At 37.0% G+C, this 22,672-nt stretch overlaps 1 protein-coding gene and 1 long non-coding RNA gene across 2 annotated transcripts; one reads left to right on the top strand and one right to left on the bottom strand.

The window, feature by feature from the left end:
* Positions 1-838: 838 nt before the first annotated feature.
* LOC111422258 (putative serine protease K12H4.7) lies at positions 839-12,655 on the bottom strand. The gene is made up of 6 exons (XM_071200907.1): positions 12,546-12,655; positions 12,340-12,480; positions 6,453-7,006; positions 6,139-6,398; positions 5,966-6,089; positions 839-1,164 (listed from the first exon to the last, which is right to left on the bottom strand). The coding sequence occupies exons 1-6, from the start codon at positions 12,594-12,596 to the stop codon at positions 888-890; spliced, it is 1,407 nt and encodes a 468-aa protein (XP_071057008.1). The 5' UTR covers positions 12,597-12,655; the 3' UTR covers positions 839-887.
* A 2,467-nt stretch (positions 12,656-15,122) lies between these two features.
* LOC139432418 (uncharacterized) lies at positions 15,123-17,652 on the top strand. The gene is made up of 2 exons (XR_011642213.1): positions 15,123-15,444; positions 15,504-17,652. It is a non-coding gene; the product is annotated as an uncharacterized lncRNA (long non-coding RNA).
* The last annotated feature ends 5,020 nt before the right edge of the window (positions 17,653-22,672 follow it).

The raw sequence follows: 22,672 nt of genomic DNA, 5'->3' as shown, positions 1-22,672 counted from the left end.
TAAGCTTTCATTTGTGATATAACTCATCTCTTAAATCCCGAAAATGCAGGAGAAGCGATTTTTTTAAAATTGACTTTAATCAATATTTATTAAAATTTATAATTTCTTATAGATCATTTTTCCTCCTTATTTCCATCATTAACATATACCTCATGATACATCATCTTAAAGAAGACATTTTAAGCTATAATTTAAGATATAAATCATTTCTCTATTCCTAAGAATAAACCGGAAGTGATTTTTTAAACTTTACATTAAATTAATTCAAAATTTGTTTACAACATGATTTTTAAAAATTTTTTTCTAACAAATGTTATCATTTCGAAATATCTTATCATACATCATTTTAAAAAGAACAATTTAAGCTTTCATTTGCGATATAACTCATCTGTATTCTCTCAAAAATACAGGAGAAGCGATTTATTAAAAACTAACTTTAAACAGTATTTATTAAAATTTACAATTTCTTATAGATCATTTTTCCTCGTTATTTTCATTGTGAACATATACCTCATGACATATCATTTTAAGAAGACATTTAAGCAATAATTTAAGATATTAATCATTTCTTTATTCCTAAAACTAAACCGGAAGTGATTTTTTAAACATTACATTAAATTAATATCGTTAATCCAACATCCTTTTACAATAAGACTTTTAACAATTCCATTAACTTTGGTAGTTGTGTCTGGAATACCCAGTATTCTTGCTATGATGATTTTTAAAAATTCTTTTCTAACAAACTTTATCATTTCGAAATATGTTATTATAGGTACTTACTTCATTTGAAAGATAACAATTTAAGCTTTTATTTGTTATATGATGTAAATAAAACCAATTTTGATTTAATCGTTGCTTTTAATAATATTTTTACAGTTAAACTTTAATTAACTAATCCATTGACGAATGTACTGTTGCACTCTCAATTTAGCCTCGCGCAATTGTGGCAAATCGTTGTCGCTGATCGAGGAGAGATCGGCGGAATGCGAGGTGCCCTCCACGACGATTACGGGCGCATCTTCGTTGATATCCTCAAGAACTCCCAACACATGCCAAGGATCGGCGGTCCCGTGGACAGACACCACCCTCGTTACTTCCGGTTCGAGGGCGCCGTAGAACAAATTCGTGCGTTTAATCCCCGTGTTCAAAATTTCCTCCCCAATTCTAAAAACAACGAAGATTTTAGCCACATCTGAATAATTATTGTTTTTATCAAAAAATATTTCGAATAATGTTTATTTAGAATACGATTTGAAATAGTTTTTGTTATAGCAAAGATTCGATATCTCCACCAGGTGGCGCTTTAACTTACGAATTCATATTTTTGAGGTTATCTTAATAAATATTGATTTTATTAAAAAAAGTTTCAAATAAAATTAGTTTAGAATTAAATCAACAACAACGTTTATTTGAAACATTTTTTTAATATTTTTGCTAGATAGCGATGTATAATAACTAGTGCACGGAACTTTTGTAACAAAACGATACGATTTCCCCCCTCCACTTGTTCTCAGTGGCTTGTTTTTTAGAGTCGTCACTGAGTGGCCACAACAAGTGGAGGGGGGAAATCATATATTTGTTACAAAAGTTCCGTGCCCTAATAGTAACATAGTCTTCTTCATTTCCCTCTGAATAGTACGAAAAAATACACTGTTGGAAATAATTCACGAGCACACCCTGTATAATCTGAACGCGTGTGTCTAGCGCAATAAAATTTGGTATGGAAGTAGTACTAAAGTAGTGTAACTTACTCTCACATGGAGAGCGGCATAACTCTGCTGGGAGCAGAAACATCAATAGCGAGAGTATCCCCCGTGAGCTTCGCGTACCATCGCTACACGACGTGGCATGGAGTCTATAAATCGCTGTATTGTAGCGAGAGGGATGGCCAACCATGCCACCTCAACTCACCTCCATAGCTCCTCAACGTTAGCCAAGGAAGCCGGATAACGTAAAAGTCTCCGACCAGTCATGTCCCAAACATGTTCGATCGGATTCAGATGCGGAAACCGAGCTAGCCATGGAAGCATTCGTATATGTGTTGCTGTGTACATAAGAAGCTCAATACGATTTCAGCTTCTAAACAGTTCCTGCTCTATTGAGCAACTATTTTTTACCGTTGATGCAGGAAAAAAACTCTGTATTACTTTTGGAGTGGTTTATAGGCCCCCTAATTTTAATCTTCCTCTTTTTATCGAAACACTGGAGAGTACCCTTTGTGAGAGTATTGTTACATCTCACTCGACAATTATCGTGGGCGATGTTAATGTTGATCTTCTTAAGCTTGATTCTCCCTCAACAACACTTCTTCACTCATTTGCGACTTCTATTGGCTTATCTCAGTTAGTCACCCACAAGAATTACACAAAATTCGCAAACTTTACTCGATCCAGTTTTTACAACAAATGATAAGCTGTTTACTAGTATTGATGTTGTAAATGTACCTAATATATCTGATCATGAACTAGTAAAGTGTGAGCTGGCATTTGATATCGGTAGGCCTGCTGCAATTTATCGTACATACAGGAATGTGAAAAACATTAATTATCCACAATTCTTGAACGATCTGAAATCAATTCCGTGGAGAAACATATATGATCAGGAAAATGTGAATGATAAAATACCTTTTTTCAATAATTGTTTACTTACTCTGATGGATTTGCACGCACCTTTAAAAACTAGACGGTTTACAAAGCCTCCCAGTCCCTGGCTAACAGATAATACTAAACTACTAATGTCTATTCGAGATGATGCGCTTAAAAAATTCAAAAAGTCTAAGCTAACTCAAGACTGAGTTTCATACAAGTTGCATCGCAATCTGGTAACATCAACTGAAAAGAAGGCATACTATGATTACGCCTTACGTAGTAAAGTTCCAAAGGCTCTTTGGAGAAAGATTAAACTTCTAAATATAAATAAAAAAATCGATAACAAAGTGCCTAACATTTTTCTTCCAAACGATTTAAATAATTATTTTGTTCACGGTGATTCTTCACTTTATATCGAGACTGATCCCGAATTACCCATATTTTATCAAAATAATGTAAACCCTAGAGTGCAGATAATGCAAGCTTTTATGCCTGTTGATGAACATGAAGTATCTATAATAATTAATAACATTAAAACTGCAGCGGTGGGTTCTGATGGTATCTCAATTTGGATGATTGACTTGTGTACCCCTTTTCTCATTCCTTATATTACTCACGTAATAAACGCTGCTGTTCATCAATCAGTTTTTCCGGATGCCTGGAAAATGGCTGAAGTAATTGCATTACCTAAAGTATCTTCCCCTTCTGCCCTAAGGGATTTTAGACCGATAAGTATCCTCCCAGTAATGTCAAAAATTTTAGAGAGAGTCTTGGAAAAGCAACTTAGAGCACACTGCGAAGGGTATAGTATACTGCCAGATCAACAATCTGGGTTTCGTTCGGGTTTCAGCTGCGCAACAGCTTTATTGAACCTTACTGATGATGTATTTGCTCCTAGAGAGGCCGGGCAAGCCGCACTTTTGTTATCGTTGGACTTCACCAAAGCATTTGATACAATAAATCATAATATACTTGCATCTAAACTTAATTATTTTGGTCTTGGAAATCAAGCTGCAATTTTGATAAAGTCATTTTTGTCGGACAGGTCTCAGGTTGTGCAGATTAATAGTCAAGTGTCGAGCGCTCTGTCTGTTACTCGTGGAGGCCCTCAGGGGTCCATTTTGGGGCCACTATTGTTCTCTATTTATACATCTGATTTTGACCAGGTTCTCGAGCATTCGCAGATTCACTTGTATGCAGACGATACACAGCTTCTGCTGAATTTTAATCCAAATAATTGGGTTGATGCCTGCATAAAATTTAACTCAGATATAGCATTATTTTCTGATGTTGCGAAACGCCATGAACTTGTGCTAAATCCATTTAAGTCTACTGTTTTGCGGTAGTGTCACAAGGAGAGCGATTAAGCCTTTGATATCCGGTCAATTGGTGGTGGATGGCGAACCTCTTACTGTTTCTGATGATATAAAAATTTTAGGAGTCACATTGGATCATCAGTTGAGGTTTGAGGAGCATGTGGCCAGGTGCTTGAGGGGTGGGTATGGCGCCCTGCGTCTCTTGTATGCCCATAGGGATGTCTTAAGTAAAAAATTAAAAATTATGCTGTGGTTCTAAGCAAATTAAATCACTGCGACGTTGTTTATGGTCCAAATTTAACGGAGGCGAGTGGGCGTCGTATCCAGAACCTTCAGAACGGTTGTCTGAGGTTTATTTACGGAATTCGTAAATATGACCATATTAGTCATAAGTTGGCAGAGACTGGGTGGTTGAACATGAAAAACAGACGTAAACTGCATGCAACTTGCGTTTATTATAAAATTATTAAAAGTCAGCGGCCTCCTTACTTGCTGCAACGCCTATCTTTCAGAAGCGATGTCCATAACGTTAATATAAGGAGGAAAGATGTATTGACGGTACCTCGCACCGATCCTTTTCCTACCAGATAGCTAAAACGTACAATGATCTACCTATGAACCTTATAGGATTGAACTGTATTTCATTCAAGAGTAAATTAAAATCCTCCCTCCTGCTTGAGTCATCATGATTTTTTTTTTATTATATTCTGAGTTATTATTAATGTATCGCTTTATACTGGCATGTCGTCGTATTTTGTTATTTTGTTTTTTTTTTTCATTTTGTTTATTAGTATTGTTAAAAACATTCTCATTTTTGCTTTATATATATATTTTCTATATATTCTGGATTAAGTGGAAGAGCAGTTGGTTAATAACCAAACTGAACTTCGTCCAGAAAATAAGTCTATTTTCTAAGAGTGTATTATTGTTTTCTTTCCTTTTTTTTGCGACTTATTAATAAAGGCATTATTATTATTATTATTATATGGTGCTCTTCCACAAAGGTCTGTACAACACGCCCGATGTGCTGTTGTACGTTGTCGTGCATGTATAGCAGATCTGGGAGCCGCCGAACGTAGGGAAGCACAACGGACCGTAGCACCTCATCTACGTATCGTTGACCCGTCATGGTCTGCTATACACGCAGCAGACGTGTACGTCCACCATATGTAATCGCACCCCATACCATAATGCTCGGTTGTCGGTGGATAGGGCGTTCTTGCACATACTGCTCGAGTAGACGATCACCATGGCTCCGACGAACTAAAATTCGCGCATCACCGGTGCTCAATTCGAATCTTGATTCGTCGGAAAACAAAATGTCCCTCTACTCGGCAACCTACTAATGCCTATCGTCGACCCACTCGTGACGTATGCTGCGATGCTCGGGTGTTCCTGGAATCCGCTGAATCGCAAGACGAGCTCGCAGTCCACTATCTACCGAACTACGCGACCTGTACGGCGGACAGTTCGCGTAGTGAGTGCGCCTTCTCATGCCGGTGGCAAAACAGCTCCAAGTTGTCTTGAGGAGGACACACACGACGCTAAAGTGCTGAGCACAAGAGCGCGATCCTCGTGTGCTGGGGCCGCGGCTGAAGGTACCTATGTCCTACCTCAGATCATTCTCGACATGCCCATTGCAATGCCGATAACGATCGCTCGAGACGACGCGCAATTTCACAGAACGATACACCCTCAATGTGCATACCCACAAACATTCCTCGCTCAAACTCGCTTAAGTAACGCGATCGCCCATCCTTTGCGCACAGAGTACGATAACAATGTGGTTTCTCACACCACACTAAAAACGACCGGTATTTTCCATCCACTTCGGTCTCCATAGCGACGGAATGTGCCACTTGGAAGGGTGGCTCAGACAACAATGCTGTGACGGAACAACTCGAAACTCCCTGAATAAACTCGTCTACAGTAAACCTTTGTGCTCCGCAAACATTATGGACTTATCTTCACGCGTTCAGATTATACAGGGTGTGCTCGTGAATTATTTCCAACAGTGTATATTAAGCATAATTCTTGATTATCCCAAATTTTAATTATTACCCAAATAATTCTTGACACATATCGATGTACATTTGGAGCCAAAAGTCGCCGAATGGCCGCGTGGTTTGATTCCCAGTTTGGAAGAAGCCGTATTCGGTGCAAGATTGGTAAAACCACTGCCGCACTAAAAATTTTGCCTCAATTAAGAATCTAAAGTTAAAATTAAATCTTACTCGGATCAACGTAATTAATAGTGGTGTTTTTGTAGTAATCAACATAGAATTGGAAATTAGCTATGCAAGCGTCTCCGAAGAAGCTGCGAATATAACCAGCTAATTTCTCGACTGCGGAACCGCTGGTGCTTAAGATTGATTTACAAGCTTCATCAATATCGCCTGGTTGCGCATATTGGGTATCATAAACGAAGGGGTTTGCTAAATTTCTAAAGAAATAAGAACGTTCCGGTTCTGAAACATCAATTGGGTCGCAAGTACTACAAAAATTAATTCATTAATTTTTTTTAATTAACTCGAATTAATTAATTTACCCAAACATCGAAGACATATTCTCCAACCCATCCACGCTATCCAAACTTCCCTCCAACATTCGAATCCCTTCCGTAACAGTATCCATACATTCATCACTTGATAACCTAAAAGTATCAGCAACAACTTGGAAATACCCAATAAAATCAGCTTGGGCTAAAAGCGGTGCGCTCGAAGCTAAAGCTGCATCGACGAGATGGGGATATTTTTTGCGAATCCACGTGGCCATTGTAGCTGAGTACCAGCTACCAACGACGACGACCTTGCTGTTTTCGGCTCCTTCTATGTGCGATTTTTGGTGTTTGATAAAATAGGCGACGTCGGCGATCGCTTGGTCCAAGCTGAGGTATTTTAAGTTTTCAGTGGTAAAATCCGAGACCGGTTGACTTCTTCCGTAGTAACGATGTTCGGTATAGAACATGTAACCGTTGTGTTCGTTGGCCATGTCGAACATTTGCCCGGTTCGGACGTAACGTTCGTCCAGATTCCATACGCCACCCAAAAAGATGAACAATGGACCACCGGGTTTGTAGAATTGGTCGTTGTGTAGGTATCTCTATAAAAAGAGAAAAATGTAATTAAATCAAATTAATTAGAATAAAGATATACAGGGTGATTTATAACATAAGGAGGTAAAACTGAAAGCATTTTCTTAACAATGTTTTGTTAAAAACTTAATAGTTACATAGATATCGCATGTTAATTTTAAGTAAAGACAACTCGAATGACACCATCTTTTCCAGGATGTATGTTTCATACCAACACTGTGGAGCAACGTTTTCCTCTCTCAAGAGTACTAAATTCCCACATCAAACCCTTTGGTTAGCATTATTTCCATTCTTCTTCCATTTAGCTCGCGTTTGCAATGTGAACAAGTACTCCGGTTCTTCGGTGAAAATAAGACAGCTCATAGATACAGTGGGAAAACATTTAAGGGCATTGGACATTCTGGGACAAAAAACGGAATATTGGGATACATTGATAATTCATTTAATATCAAAGGGTTTAGACGATTTAACATTAGCAAAGTGGGAGGAGCATAAAACATCGCGAATTACGGTTAGTTTAGAGGACTGGTTTGAATTTTTGAGAAATCGTGCGGATATAATCGAGAAACTTGACGTTAATAGACAAGAGGGGAAAAGGGAGAAAGAGGTTTATGGTAAAACAAAGGCTTTAGTAGCTATGAATTCGGAAAATGACAATGTTTATGAGAGGAGAAAATGTATTCTTTATAGTAAAGAGCACAAACTTCATGAGTGTGAGAAGTTTAAAAATCTTTCTATGTCCGAACGTCTTGAATCGTGCCACAAATATCGTTTGTGTCACAACTGTTTGCGAGCGGGTCACATGATGAAATACTGTAAGCTATATTATCATGCAAAAAATGTAAAGGGAAGCATCATACGTTAATTCATAAAGATAAAGAACATTCGACTGTTTCTTGCACAAGTAAAAATGTCAGTTTCTGATGATTCTGATGATAAGGTGTATGCGGTGAGGGCTCTGTTGGATTCAGGGTCACAATCGAGTTTCATTTCTGAAAGTGTGTGTAGGAAATTAGATCTAAAACTGTCAGATGTACAAGTTATGGTTAGTGGTTTGAGTAATTATGTAAATCAAATAAAAAAGAAAACAAATGTAGAGATAACATCTCGATTTTCCAATTTTCATCTCAATTTAACATGTTTGGTGATTGCTGAGATAACAGGTATCTTGCCCGCAAGTGCAATAAATGTTTCCGAATTAAACATTCCAAAAAACATCATCTTAGCGGATTTGAATTTTGGAAGAGCTAGACAAGTAGATATGCCTGAATAAACCAGCCTGAATAAATAGGTCTGAATAAACCAATTCTTCAGAATACTGCATTTGGATGGGTTGTTGCTGGAAAATGGCAACATTCTCAAAAAGGTAATAAGTTAAGATGTAACTTTAGTAAAAATGTTAGTTACGGAGAGATTCAAGACCAGCTTGAGCGGTTTTTTCAAGTGGAGGAGGTTCCCGTAAGAAAACCATGGTCTAAAGAAGATCAAAAGTGTGAAGACATTTTTCAAAAAACAAGAACGCGTTTAGAAGATGGGCGTTTTCAGGTGCAAATACCACTGAGAAGAGATCTTGGAGAATCGAGGCACTATGCAGAAAAGCGATTTCGGGCACTTGAAAACAAACTTCAAAAGAATGAAACATTGCGAGGTATGTATTCAGATTGCATACATGAATACGAAAAACTTGGACACATGGAACGATGCTTAGAAAAAGGTGACGTAGAATTGGCGTATTATTTGCCTCATCCCGGGGTACTTAAGGAAGACAGTACAACCACAAAATTACGAGTTGTCTTTGATGTCTCAGCAAAGACCTCAAGCGGCCAGTCCTTCAATGACATACAAATGGTAGGGCCAGTAATCCAGGATGAGTTATGTTTTGTTAAGATTTCGTCAACATACGGTTGTATTTACAGCGGATGTTGAAAAGATGTACCGCCAAATAGAAGTCGAACCACAGCAGCGAAACTTGCAAAGAATTCTTTGGCGTGCTGGTCCTGATCATGAGCTGTTACTTATACTTTGAAAACGGTTACTTATGGTACGGCATCGGCACCATTCCTGGCAATACGCTGTTTGAAAGAATTGTCAGAAGAGTGTAAGGCAGCGGCACCAGAGTTGTCGGAAATAATAGCGAGAGATTTCTATGTGGATGATCTGTTGAGTGGTTGTGAAACCGATGAAAAGGGTTTATTTTTGCGTAGACGCATATCCAAGATCCTAATGTCAGGTTGTTTTCCGCTCCGGAAATGGAGATCCAATTCAAAAGACCTTTTGGAAGCGCTAGAGGCTGATAAATCAGAACAAGAGCGAACAAATTTGGTATTGGGAGGAGACGAATGTAAGTCAACTTTGGGATTGATGTGGTCAAGTTTTGAAGATGTTTTACTTTATAAAATAGAATGTGAATCGAAAAATACTGTTACAAAACGTTTAATGCTGTCATATACAGCAAAAATATTTGATCCTTTGGGATTGCTCAATCCATGTACCATTTTGGCAAAGATTATGTTACAAAAATTGTGGCGAGAAAGGCTAGAATGGGATCAACCGGTCTCTGAAGAGTTGCACAGACAATGGAATAGATTGATGTCAGACGTATCTGTTTTGAATAAGCTAAGAATCCAACGACATGTAATGTTACTCGAAAGCAAAGTTGTCGAACTACATGTGTTTTCAGATGCATCTGAAGTTGCATATGGGGCATGTGCGTATTTGTTGTCGATAGATGGGAAAGGAAACAAAAGGTGCAAACTTTTATGCGCTAAAGGAAAAGTGGCTCCAATTAAATCGATGACTATACCCCGATTAGAATTGTGTGCAGCCTACGTCTCAGCAAAGTTGGCACAAAAAGTAATTGAGTCCTTAAGATTGCAGATCAAATGTTGTACATATTGGACGGATTCGCAAGTTGTGTTGGGATGGATAAATGCTTCGACAAGTATTTTGAAGCCATTCGTACGAAACAGAGTTGCGGATATTCAAGAGAAAACTGACGTGTTAGCGTGGCGTTATGTACCGGTAGCTCTAAAGGATGCATTTCTTTGGTGGCACGGTCCTGAATGGTTGTTACAGCCTGAAACTGTCAGGCATAAAAAACACAAAGATTATGCTACAAATACATTACCTGAAATTAAGTCATGTGTTACTTCGGTTGTTGAATCATTTGAATTCCCGTTTGAAAGATTTTCTAATCTGAACCGATTACAGGGATGTGTTGCATACTTACAGCGCTTTATAACCAATTGTAAAGTGGCTAAAGAAAAAAGAATAACAGGTGTACTTACCTTAGAAGAATTGGAACAAGCGATGGTAATTTTGATAAAGATTACTCAAGCTGAGGCCTTTGGGCAAGAAATCGGTATGCTGATTTAAGGGAAATCGTTGGAAAAACATCACAAGTTGCTGAGTTTAAATCCTTTTGTGGATAAAATTGGTTTACTGCGTGTTGGAGGGCGTTTGACGTATGCAAATTTGGAGTATGATAAGCGACATCCAATTATATTACCAGCAAGACATTGGTTAACAAAACTACTGTTTATTCGTGAACATAAAAAATTACTTCATGTTGGTCCTCAACAACTACTTTATTCTGTAAGAGAGAAATTTTGGCCAATTTCTGGACCTAATATTGCAAAGCAGGTGGTGCGTGAATGTATCAAATGTCATAGATTCAGAGCAAAAGCTGTCCAACCTGTTATGGGAAATTTACCAAAGACAAGAACGATCGCAGCTTTTCCATTCTACATAACGGGCATCGACTACGCGGGTCTTTTATGATAAGAGAAAAAAGGGGACGTGGTTCCAAGTTACGAAAAGCCTATGTTAGCTTATTTATATGTTTTGCAACAAAATGCATTCACTTGGAACTAGTTAGTGACCTTACGACAAATAATTTTTTATTGGCTTTAAAAAGATTCGTTGCGCGCAGAGGTAAACCTTTGCATATTTATTCTGATAATGGGACCAACTTCGTTGGTGCTCAAGGAGAATTGAAAGAATTAACGAATTTAGTTAAGGCGAACATTGATGAGATAGAAACTTTTACAAATGATCAAGGTATTAATTGGCATTTCGGACCACCATACGCACCAAATTTTGGAGGTTTGTGGGAAGCGGGTGTGAAATCGACCAAACACCATTTAAAGAGAGTTTTAAATAATAATCACTTAACGTTTGAGGAGTTTACTACTTTACTCGTGCAAATAGAAGCAATCCTTAACTCGCGTCCTCTCACTCCCCTTCCGAATGATCGTCCATTGACTTCCACCTTGGAGGCTGACTTGCAGAATATTTCTCAAAACAGGCTCACGATTTATCAGCAAGTAGAGCAATACCGACAACATTTCTGGTCAAGATGGAAGCGGGATTTTCTGGATCAACTTCAGCAACGAACTAAATGGGGAGGCAACGATTCCCAGATACAACAGGGGGCTTTGGTTCTGCTTAAGAGTGACGGGACTGCTCCTTTGGATTGGCGATTGGGTCGCATCGTCAGGCTCATTCCTGGTAGAGATGGGGTGCATCGAGTGGCAGAGGTGAAAACAGTGACGGGTATTGTGCTGCGTCCGTGCAACAAATTGTGTCCTCTTCCAATTGAACAAGAATAGTTAAACGACTCAAGTCGTTTAAGGCTGGGGGCATGTACGTTAAAGTTTTGTGTTGTGATGATCTCATCGCCCACATGGACATTGGCGTCGAGTTTAGGGCGACGGCGGGACGCGTAGGGTCGACTTGGGTGGAAAGAACCGTTAGAACAGAGTAGCAATTCGGCCACTGGCGAAGACAGTTGTATTTTAAGATTAAATTAATTACGTATTGATTTCTTTACTCAATAAAGTTTCCAGTTTGTATACAGTCCACAAGTTTTTATTTAGTGTTTTTGAAGACACCCAAGCAATGAGAGTAAGGTTTTACTATTCTTCCGAAAGCAGCATGTAGTCTTTTGCAAACAGCATAAAGTTTTCTGCCAGAAGTATTTATGCTCCTACAAACAGTGAGTAATATTCAGCATAATGTTCTTCATGCACTACTTAGTCTATTGCAAGCAGAATCGCAAAAATAACAACGTTTTTCCGAATAAATAAAATCTTCCACCATCCAGATTAGATATATATAAAGAATAAGGTTTTATCAATATAATTTCGTTGTAAATTATTCAAAACCGCTTCGAATTTTGCATCGAAATTAATTAGAATTCTCAAAAATGAGATCGTCTATATTAACTTTTCGATTAAAAACTTAAATTGAGGTACACACAACAATCTGTTTATTTATCGAATAAAATTAATTTTTTAAATATGATTTTAAAAAAAGTACTAATTAATGAAAAAGAAATTACCATTTCAAATTTTCTGAGATCTATCGGATTGAAATGGTCGACTCGTTGAGAGATCGTGTCCCAAACGGCTTCTTTGGATTCTTTCTTAAAAACGGTTTGTTTCGGTGGACCATGTTTGAGGGATTTCAAAAAGTGTTGAGACTTTAAATTTAATTAAAACACAATTAATTAGTAAAAACAACGTAATTAATTATTATAGAACTTACATTAACCAAATGAATGGCTATTAAAAGCACAACAAACCCAAACGACTTCATTCTTTAAACAAAGTAAATCGTTTGGAACAAAAACTCGTGATGAATTCAAATTGTTGAATATCTTTTGATACAATCGCGTTTTGATATAATTAAAGTACTTCATTTTCGAGTATTTTTCTGTATTTATTTTTATCGTGTACAGGGAGATTACGAAATAATCGAGTTATTAAAAAGGTTGGTACTTCACCCCATTTTTTTAAATAAAGATCAGATTGGGAATAATAAGATTTTATCAATAATAATAATAACTACTATTTATAAATAAATAAGAAAAAAACTTTGTTGACGGTTTCTATTTACGTAAAGTTGACGCTAGTTGTTAGACATAGTTAAAATGTTATTTGTGGGAAATCCAGGCTCAACATAATTCCGTAATCTCAATTTTTACACTTTTCTATGCAATATGTTAATCTGATTTTTCACCTGATTGTTGTGAAAAGAATTAAGGTTAATTAATTCAAGGTCGCTTGGTTTCGTGTTACTTTTGATTTATAAATTCGACTATATCTTCTGTTGAAATGTTATATCATGAAGCAATCCCAATCAAGCAATTAAAGCAATCAAGAGTGCGTTAAGGTTTTACGAGTAGTTACATATAAAACAAGTGAACATTATTATTTATTAGTTGTCAATATAAAAAGATAATAAAAGGTTTGTTAAAACTGTTAGAACATATCACGCATAATTTTAATAGGTTATGGGCCCAGGTATAAAACAGTAATAAAAATAAACCTTTATAAGAAGACAAACTAAAATAAATTAAAAAAATGTCTACAAGTTTTAAAATTGATCCTCTTAAAAAGAATAATTGGGAAACATGGAAGTTGCAAATGGAAGCCATATTAATTAAAAATGACGCATGGGAGTATGTAAATGGAACATTAAAAAACCAACTTTAATAGCGGAAAATGATGAATCAATCAAAAAAATTAGAGAATGGGAAATAAAGGACAGTAAAGCACGATCAGACTTAATACTGTCTATGGACCCTACAGAATTAAAACAAATAAAACATTGTTTAACATCGTATGAAGTATGGAAGAAACTAGAAACAATACATCAATCAAGCGGACCGGCTAAAAAGGCATTTCTATTAAAAAAATTGACGTTATCAAAAATGAAAGACGGAGAAAATATAAATGAATATTTAAATAATTTCTTTGATACTGTAGACAAACTAAAAGAAATGAATTTAGAAATTAACGAAGATCTACTTACAATAATCATGTTATATAGTTTGCCAGAAAAATTCGAAAATTTCCGTATTGCCATTGAAACCAGAGACGATCTACCAAAACCTGAGGTACTGCGAATTAAGATACTGGAAGAATATGAAGCAAGAGAAGAAAGAGAAAATAAACAAACCGAAGGAAATGTATTATATGTTAATAAACCAAAAACATTTAATAGAGGATATTTTCAAAAACCAAATGAAAATAAATTTAAAAATGAAATGTTCAAATTTAAATGTCATATTTGTGGAAAAATAGGACATAAATCAATAGATTGTTATTTTAATCAAAAGAAGAAAGTCTTCAAACAATATAATAGTTCAACATTATATATTAATGAATCAAAAGCAATGATAAATGAAGAAGAAAAGAAAAAGCAAGTAAAGATATTCTACAGCGATTTGGTATGGAAAACTCAAAACCAGTCAGTACACCAATGGACCCAAATGCAAAATTACAAAAACCTGAAGTAAAAAACGAAGAAATAATGAAAAAGTATCCATATCAAAATCTGATCGGAAGTTTAATGTATGCATCAATTGGTACAAGACCAGATATTACATTTAGCGTTAAGAGAGTCATTGGATTGCCGCAAAAAGAGTGTTAAGGTATTTAAAAGGAACAATAAATTTGGAACTAACTTATAGAACGTCAGGGAAAGAAATGGAATGTTATGCAGATGCAGATTGGGGATCATCTATAGATGATAGGCGCTCCTATACTGGCTATCTGTTTAAAATGGCAAATGCAGCAATCTCGTGGGTGCCTAAAAACAAAGTACTGTTGCTTTATCAAGCACAGAAGCCGAATACATGAGCCTTACTGAAGCGGCTAAAGAAGCACTGTATGAGAAAAAATTCTTATCGGAATTAAAATTCAATTCAAAAAAACCAATCGTCCTTTACAATGATAATCAAAGTTGTCAAAAGTTGGCAAAAAACAACGTTTATCATAGTAGGACTAAACACATAGATATAAAATATCATTTCATAAGAAAAGCTTTGGAAGATAACGTTATCAATTTAAAATATTGTCAAACAGAAGAAATGATTGCCGACGTGCTAACAAAGCCGTTACCAAAACCCAAATTAGAAAAGTTTATAACTATGATTGGCCTTGAGGGGGAGTGTTGAAATGTTATATCATGAAGCAATCCCAATCAAGCAATTAAAGCAATCAAGAGTGCGTTAAGGTTTTACGAGTAGTTACATATAAAACAAGTGAACATTATTATTTATTAGTTGTCAATATAAAAAGATAATAAAAGGTTAGTTAAAACTGTTAGAACAGCAATTCTCAACTGTTGGTCCGGCGGACCGGCACCGGTCCGCAGAGAAATTTAACCGGTCCGTGGACAATTTTTATCCGCCCAAGTTAAAAATTTTTTTTAAGATATTATTATTATTCAAAAAATAATATCATTTCATTTTACATAATTTACAATTAGCACAACATTAAACCGTTTACGATCGGCTCAACGAACAAAACTATAATGCGATGTTCGGGATTGTTCGGGAATGTTCGAACATGTATGGTAAAAGATGTGCTTATGGTTGTAATTTGTTTAAGTATCGGAGTCGTGTAATCAGGGTGTGATGGCATTTATTTGAATACAAGTAAGTTTATTAATAATTTTTATAATTTATACAGGCACTAGCAAAAACACATTTTTTAGCACTTATTTCTTTGATTCTTCTGCTCGTACTTTGAGGTTAAGTGGTTAATAACATGAACCGTAAACTAGGAACGCTATTAAATTTTTTAAATACTAGTTCAGCGTCTCAAGAAAAAGTCACCGAAACAGAACTTGGTTGTCCACCAGAAAAGAAGAGAAAACCTTTTATCAGACACTACAATCAGGAATATTTAAAATATGGTTTTATTCTTTGGCCCAAATCTACGGACGAAGATGTACGTCCGATGTGTATCATTTGTCATGAAGTCTTTGTAAATGATGCTATGAAACCATCAAAAATGTTACGACATTTGAAATCTAAACATTCCGAGTTGGAAAATAAACCATGTGAATATTTTGAACGAAGGAAACAAGAGTTAGGATTACAAGCAAAGGCATTTAAGCAAAACTTTGTTCAAAATAAGTCACTACTGAAATGCTCATACCTAGTTGCTCTTCGGATTGCTAAAACCAAAAAATCATTTACCACTGGAGAAAATTTAATAAAACCAGTATTAATAGACGTTTGTTCAGAAATGTTTGGACCCTCCGCTGCTGACAAAATTAAAACAATTCCCTTATCTAATGATACCATAAGAAGAAGAATTGAAAAAATATCAGAGAATGTGGAGTCTCAATTAATTCATAAGATAAAGGAATCAATTTTTTTTGCAATTCAATCAAATTGATGAGTCGTGCGACATTGCTAAAAAGGCCATATTAATTTGTTATGTTAGATACGTTGATTTTGTCTTTAGAGAAATAAAAGAAGAATTACTGTGTTGTATCGAATTGGTTTCATACACAAGTTCTGAAATTTTTAACGCACTCAATGCTTATATTATTAAACACTCTTTAGAATGGAAAAACTGTGTTGGTGTATGTACTGATGGGGCGGCTAGTATGATTGGCAAACATTGTGGTGTTACGAAAAGAATTCAGGAAGTAGCTAATTCTGATTTCCTAATTACCCACTGCATAATTCACAGACAGCATTTAGCAGCGAAAAGTCTATCAACCGAATTAAATGAGGTTTTAGCGGAATCTATAAAAATTATAAATTTTATAAAAAAAGGCGATTTGAATAGTAGGTTATTTGCAATATTTTGTCAAGAGATTGGTGCAGAATATGAACAATTATTGCTGCACACAGAAGTAAGGTGGCTTTCGCGAGGTAGGATTTTAACTAGGCTTTTTGAGTTAAGAACGGAAGTCAAAATATTTTTAATTGACAAAAAGAATCCTTTAAAAGTACATTTATCAGATATAGAATGGGTTGCAAAACTCGCATATTTAAGCGATATATTTTCATATATCAATGAATTAAATTTAAGTTTACAAGGAACTGCGATAAATGTGTTTCATTTGTTTAATAAAATAGCTGCGTTTAAGAAAAAAATTAACTTTTGGTTGAATAAAATAAATAGTAATAATATTGATATATTCAATAATTATTATGATTTTGTTAATTCACAACATGATTTAAACCTAGCAAAATTAAACATTATTATTGCACACCACTTACAATCTTTAAATAGTAGTTTCGAACGATATTTTCCATCTAACAACACCAAATATGAAAAAAATTTGTGGATAACAAACCCTTTCATAACATATGACAATAGTCAATTAAATTTAACTCACAGAGAATATGAGTCCGTCCTGGAGATTAGCTCAGACATAATGTTGAAAAGAAATTTTTCAAGGATGGCTTTAGATAAATTTTGGGTCAATACGAGAAATGAATATCCATCTCTATACGAAAAAGCGATGAAAATGTTACTCCCTTTCGCAACAACATATTTATGTGAAACGGGATTTTCAGCTATGACTGTTATAAAAAATAAGTTTAGAAATCGGCTTTCGGTTGTTTCACCACTCCGACTTAGCCCGACTAATTTAGAGCCCACAATTGAAAAGTTAATTGAAGAGGAGCAGCAGCAATCGTCACATTAATGCCAAATAAACAAAAATTGACATTTAATTTTTTGCTAAACTTAGGATTGATTTTTTATTTTGTTTATATGCAATGATTATGTGATTTTGTTTTAATTTTCTGTTTTTTGTTAAAGATTTATTTATTTATAAATTATAATAAATACTTATTTTTATATTGACGTACTGTTGTAAATAAATGATAATAAAAATATTATAATAGTAGTTCATTAATACCTATTGAAATTTTTTGTTCAAAATAGTTGACCGGTCCGTGCAATTTTTGGACAAATTCTACAGGTCAGCAGGTCAGAAAAGGTTGAGAAACGCTGTCCTAGACCATTCAACCGATTTGAATATTTTCGGTGTTGTTTGAAAGAGCATTTTATGCTCTTTTTAAAGATATTTTCAGTAAGACCGTCTGCTTTAAAACAAATGAACTAGAGGACGTTATCTGCAGCGATTACATATTTTTGTGATTTTTGAAGAAAAGTTAAATGGAACGATACTATTTACTTCACAGACCCTTAGTCACCTTAAAATTTGCTAAATTTTAGTGAAAACCGTATCTCGATATCGCCACCCGTTCTCGAGTTATAGAAGAAAATGTTAGATACTCGAGTGCCATCAATCGGATCCAGTTACCTCATCGAGAAAAACAAATCACATTATCATGGTAACTGTAAACATGTCATTTACTAACGCAGAAGCGTATGATGATTTATTTTCAATGTTTCGAATACGATGCAACTGCATGGCAAAAATGTGCAATGCAATTACGACAAAGAAAGACATTTTTCTCTAGAAGTGTTTTTAAGATTGACTTAGCGATTACGGAAAACTGGCAACGTGTAGCCCATTCAGACGTCTCTATGAATTTGTAAATCATATTGGTGCGCAATGTGATCCCACATAATCTGGGAACTCCGAAAACAATTGTCCACAAGAGTTCTCAAGAGAATAATATCTCCACCACGTTGTTTTACATCAGGCCTTAACAGATACCGATTATGATAACAGACTGAACTATTACCATTGACTTTTAAATATGATTTGGGCAAATCCAAACCTTTTATCACAAATGCTATAGATGCATGAAGCATCTGTCCACAAGCTGATGTAAACTTGCATAATATGCATTCTTGGTTCGAGCAAAACCCACATTGCTTTCACCCCTTTATCTATTGGGTAGACTAAACGACCTGACTTTTCAAGAAAAACCAATAACCAGGGAAAATATGACAAAACACTAAATACCAGTAAAAACGTGTCCAGGGAAGAGACTTAGCAGCGCTTTTTTTTCGTCGAAACTAGATTAAATAAATGCATCGAGGTTTATGTAAGACATTTCGAACATTAGTGAGCTATTTTTGCCAAAAATTTAAGTTATTCTAAGTGTTTCGGTTTATTTTGTTTTATTATCATTGTTGATGTTTCATTGATCCGTTGGCTTTTCAACACGCCTTGAAAGTAGTTTTGAAGCAGTTCTAAGCTTGGATAAAGTGTGAAGGAAGGTTCTAGATAATAAAATGTTTGTTCTCTCTTATTTGTTTCCTAAGGTAACTTGATCCGATTAAGATATACGAATTTTTAACATTTTCTTTTATAATTCGAGAATGGATGGAGATATCGAGATGCGGTTTTCACTAATATTTAGCAAATTTTATGGTGATTAACGGTCTGTGAAGTAAATAGTACCGTTCCATTTAACTTTTTTTCAAAAATCACAAAAATATGTAACCGCTGCAGATAACGCCCTCTAGCTTATTTGTTTTAAACCAAGCGGTCTTACTGAAAATATCTTTTAAAAGAGCATGAAATGCTCTTTCAAACAAGATGAAAAATATTCAAATCGGTAGAACGGTCCAGGAGATATTAAAATGTAAACATTTGAAAACGTATTGGCCTCCCCCTACCTTATTATGACAGATATGAGAAATATGGCAAAACAAAAGCGATGCGGTATTATCCAAGCTACTAAATGATGTTGTCAAAGTTATAGCTCATCGTCTAACTTTCTGAGATAGCGGGAATTTTATGTTTCTCTATGGCAGTTACGCCCCCTAGCGGTCGAATTACGAACTTCAAAATAATTTCCAGGTATTTCTCTTGCCCACTTTGCTTATAAAGATTTTTTTCCCAAACCTCTAGGCCTTACCGTTGTTGATATACAGCCGCTCCGTACGCTTCACGGGACACCCTGTATACAGGTGTGAGTCGGAAGGAACGGACAAAACTTTAGGAGTATATTGTACGTTTGAAACTTATATGTTGTTATCCGATTTTCTTTTATTTTATTTTTTTTTATTGCATAACTACAATTAAACAAAATCTTATACATTAACATTAAATATTGGTCATCAGCGTTATTTTAGTAATTGTTCGAAAATATCGCCATTAACTCCTAAACATTTCCGGCTTCGTTTACTAAAAGCTCTTGTTGCTTTCCTAATTGCTGCATGATTTTCCTTAATATTAACTGCAACATTTAGAATGCGCCTAAGAAGTGCATCCCTAGTGTCAACTTTGACTTTGTATACCTCACTTTTGAACCATCCCCACAAACAATAATCAAGTACTGTGAAATCTGGAGATCTTGGAGGCCGACTAATAGGACCACCACGACCAATCCAACGCCCTGGAAACCTTTCGTCCAAATTTTGCTTGACCTGACGAGCGAAATGCGCCGGAGCTCCATCGTGTTGAAAGTACATTTGTCTTCTAAAGTTTAGAGGAACATCCTGCAGTAAATCATTTAATTCATTTTGTAAAAACTCTAGGTAATGGTTTCCTGTGAGGCGATTCTCCAAAATGAAAGGGCCAATTAAATAACCGTTGATCATACCACACCACACATTTACCGAAAACTTGTGTTGAAAGTTGTTTTCGATTGTTGCATGGGGATTTTCATCCGACCATACGTGACTATTACGAGTATTATGTGGTCAAATGATGGATGCAACGTATATAAGTTGTTACTTCACCCCGAATGAACCTATATTGGAATTCCAGAGGAAACTAGATCTGCTCGAAGACACAATTCGCGAACTCGGTGGAAGAATTATTGTGGCCGGCGATTTTAATTCAAAAGCGACTGAATGGTGCGCGACCAGAACAGATTCGAGGGGCCGACGCGTGCTCGAGTTGGCGGCCAGAACCGGCCTCATCCTAATAAACGCCGGAAACACCACCACCTTCAGGAGAGTGGGATATACTCAGACGATTCCGGATCTCACCTTCGCATCGGAAACCCTGGCGGGCCGCGTCCATGAGTGGAGAGTGCTCGAAGATTACACAGGTAGCGATCACCAGTACATTAGCTTCGTTGTTGGCGACCATCGATCAACGGTAATAAAAAATATGGGGAATTGTATAAAATGGAACGCTGTAAAAATGAATGTGCTTACTCTCTCTGCCGTTATAACTGCAAACCGGGACGCCGTTCTACAAGCAAGCGGCTCTGCAGACCAAATAGCAGCCAAAACTATGTATGTGCTAAGAGAGGCATGTGAGGCTTCTATGCCAAAAAAAAGAAAGCATCGTTCAAAGCCAGCAACGTACTGGTGGACGCCTGAGATAGCAGAACTCCGCAAGGCCTGTCTCCACAGTCGAAGAAAGCTTACCAGGCATAAACGCAGAGACTCGCAAAATGTAACACGAGAGACGGAGGAGCTGAAACGTGTCAAAAAGCTGCTAAAAGCCGCAATCTGGGAAAGCAAGAAGAAGAAGTGGGAGGAGATGCGGGAAGACGTTAATCGCGACCCATGGGGCCTGGGCTATAGGGTGGCCGTGAAAAAACTCGGTCACGCTTCTGCACCTGTAGTGTTTGACGCCGAGATGATGTTACCCATAGTCAACGCACTCTTTCCAAACCGACCCAAGCAGAATTTTTCATCCCTTCTCAACACGAACGAGGCTCCCCCTTTCACCGACGAGGAATTAGTTAAGGTTTGCACTTCGATGAAGAATAGAAAGGCGCCAGGCCCGGAGGCCGTTAAGGTGGCCGTTACAACATCCCCTGATGTCATGCTACACATGTGCAACGCATGCCTTAAAGAGGGTACTTTCCCCGATGCCTGGAAGGTACAGAGATTGGTTTTGATTCGAAAAAAGAAAAGGCGATCCATCTTGTCCATCTGCATACCGACCCCTGTGCATGCTGGACACCGCGGGGAAGCTGCTTGAAAGGCTGCTTCGGAGCAGATTAAATAATGTAATAGAGAGCGCAGGCGGACTAGCAACCAGACAGCACGGCTTCCGCACTGGCAGATCGGCGATAGGAGCCGTCAAAGAAATAGTCCAAACTTTTAAGGAGGCTCAACGAAAAAACCATTACTCTAGGCCCATCGTAGTACTGATCACCTTAAACATTAGAAACGCGTTTAACTCTGCGCGCTGGGAGGAGATCCTCCATGCCTTGGAACGAAACTTCGCAACCCCGGACTATCTGATGCGGATTCTGGGAAGTTATTTCACGAATAGGATTCTATCCTACGATACCCTACAAGGCCCAAGAACAAAGAGGATGACATGCGGAGTGGAGCAGGGGTCCGTCCTCGGCCCGGTGCTGTGGAACGTCTTCTACGACGGGATTCTGCGGCTGCAGATGCCTGACGGAGTTTTTCTTGTGGGCTACGCGGACGATTTGGCTGCGGTGATCCAGGCACGGAACGAAACCGAGGCTCAGAGAAGTATAAACAGAGTAATGAGAAGGACAAGCTGTTGGATGATGGACCGCGGTCTGACCCTTGCGGCTGATAAAACGGAAATCATCCTGCTTACTGGACGCCGCATACCGCTGGAGATAGGTTTCAAAGTTCAAGAGACCGAAATCGTCAGTTGGAAAGCCCTGAAATATTTGGGGGTAACGCTCGACAATAGACTAACATTCCGAGATCATGTGAGGTGTGCCTGCGATAGAGCGGCAAAAATTACAACAATGCTGAGTCGCATAATGGGAAATGTTGGCGGACCGACTGCGACCAAGCGCAGACTACTTATGGAGGTCTCAAATGCCATAATGTTATACGGCTGCGAAATCTGGACCGATGATCTAAGGCAGGATAGCCGCAAACGTCTCATATCAGTCCAAAGAAGAAGTGCCCTGCGGATTACATCTGCGTATAGAACAGTGTCAGGACCTGCGGTGCTTGTAATCGCTAGCATACCCCCCCTTGACCTACTAGCTGCGGAAAGAAAGGAGGTATATGAAACAAAAGACGCAGTGGAATCGA

Source organism: Onthophagus taurus, unplaced genomic scaffold (assembly GCF_036711975.1).
Source record: "Onthophagus taurus isolate NC unplaced genomic scaffold, IU_Otau_3.0 ScKx7SY_15, whole genome shotgun sequence".
NCBI classification, from domain to species: domain Eukaryota; kingdom Metazoa; phylum Arthropoda; class Insecta; order Coleoptera; family Scarabaeidae; genus Onthophagus; species Onthophagus taurus.
Note: the sequence above shows the minus strand (reverse complement) of the source record. Positions and strands in the feature narration are given on the sequence as shown.

Bases quoted from the DNA above. Each gene is read 5' to 3' on its own strand.
- LOC111422258 (XM_071200907.1), bottom strand. From the start codon at position 12,596: ATGAAGTCGTTTGGGTTTGTTGTGCTTTTAATAGCCATTCATTTGGTT. The intron at 7,007-12,339 runs GTAATTTCTTTT...CTCTTTTTATAG, and splicing joins ATCTCAGAAAATTTGAAATG to AGATACCTACACAACGACCA. The intron at 6,090-6,138 runs GTAAGATTTAAT...CAAAATTTTTAG, and splicing joins TATTAATTACGTTGATCCGA to TGCGGCAGTGGTTTTACCAA.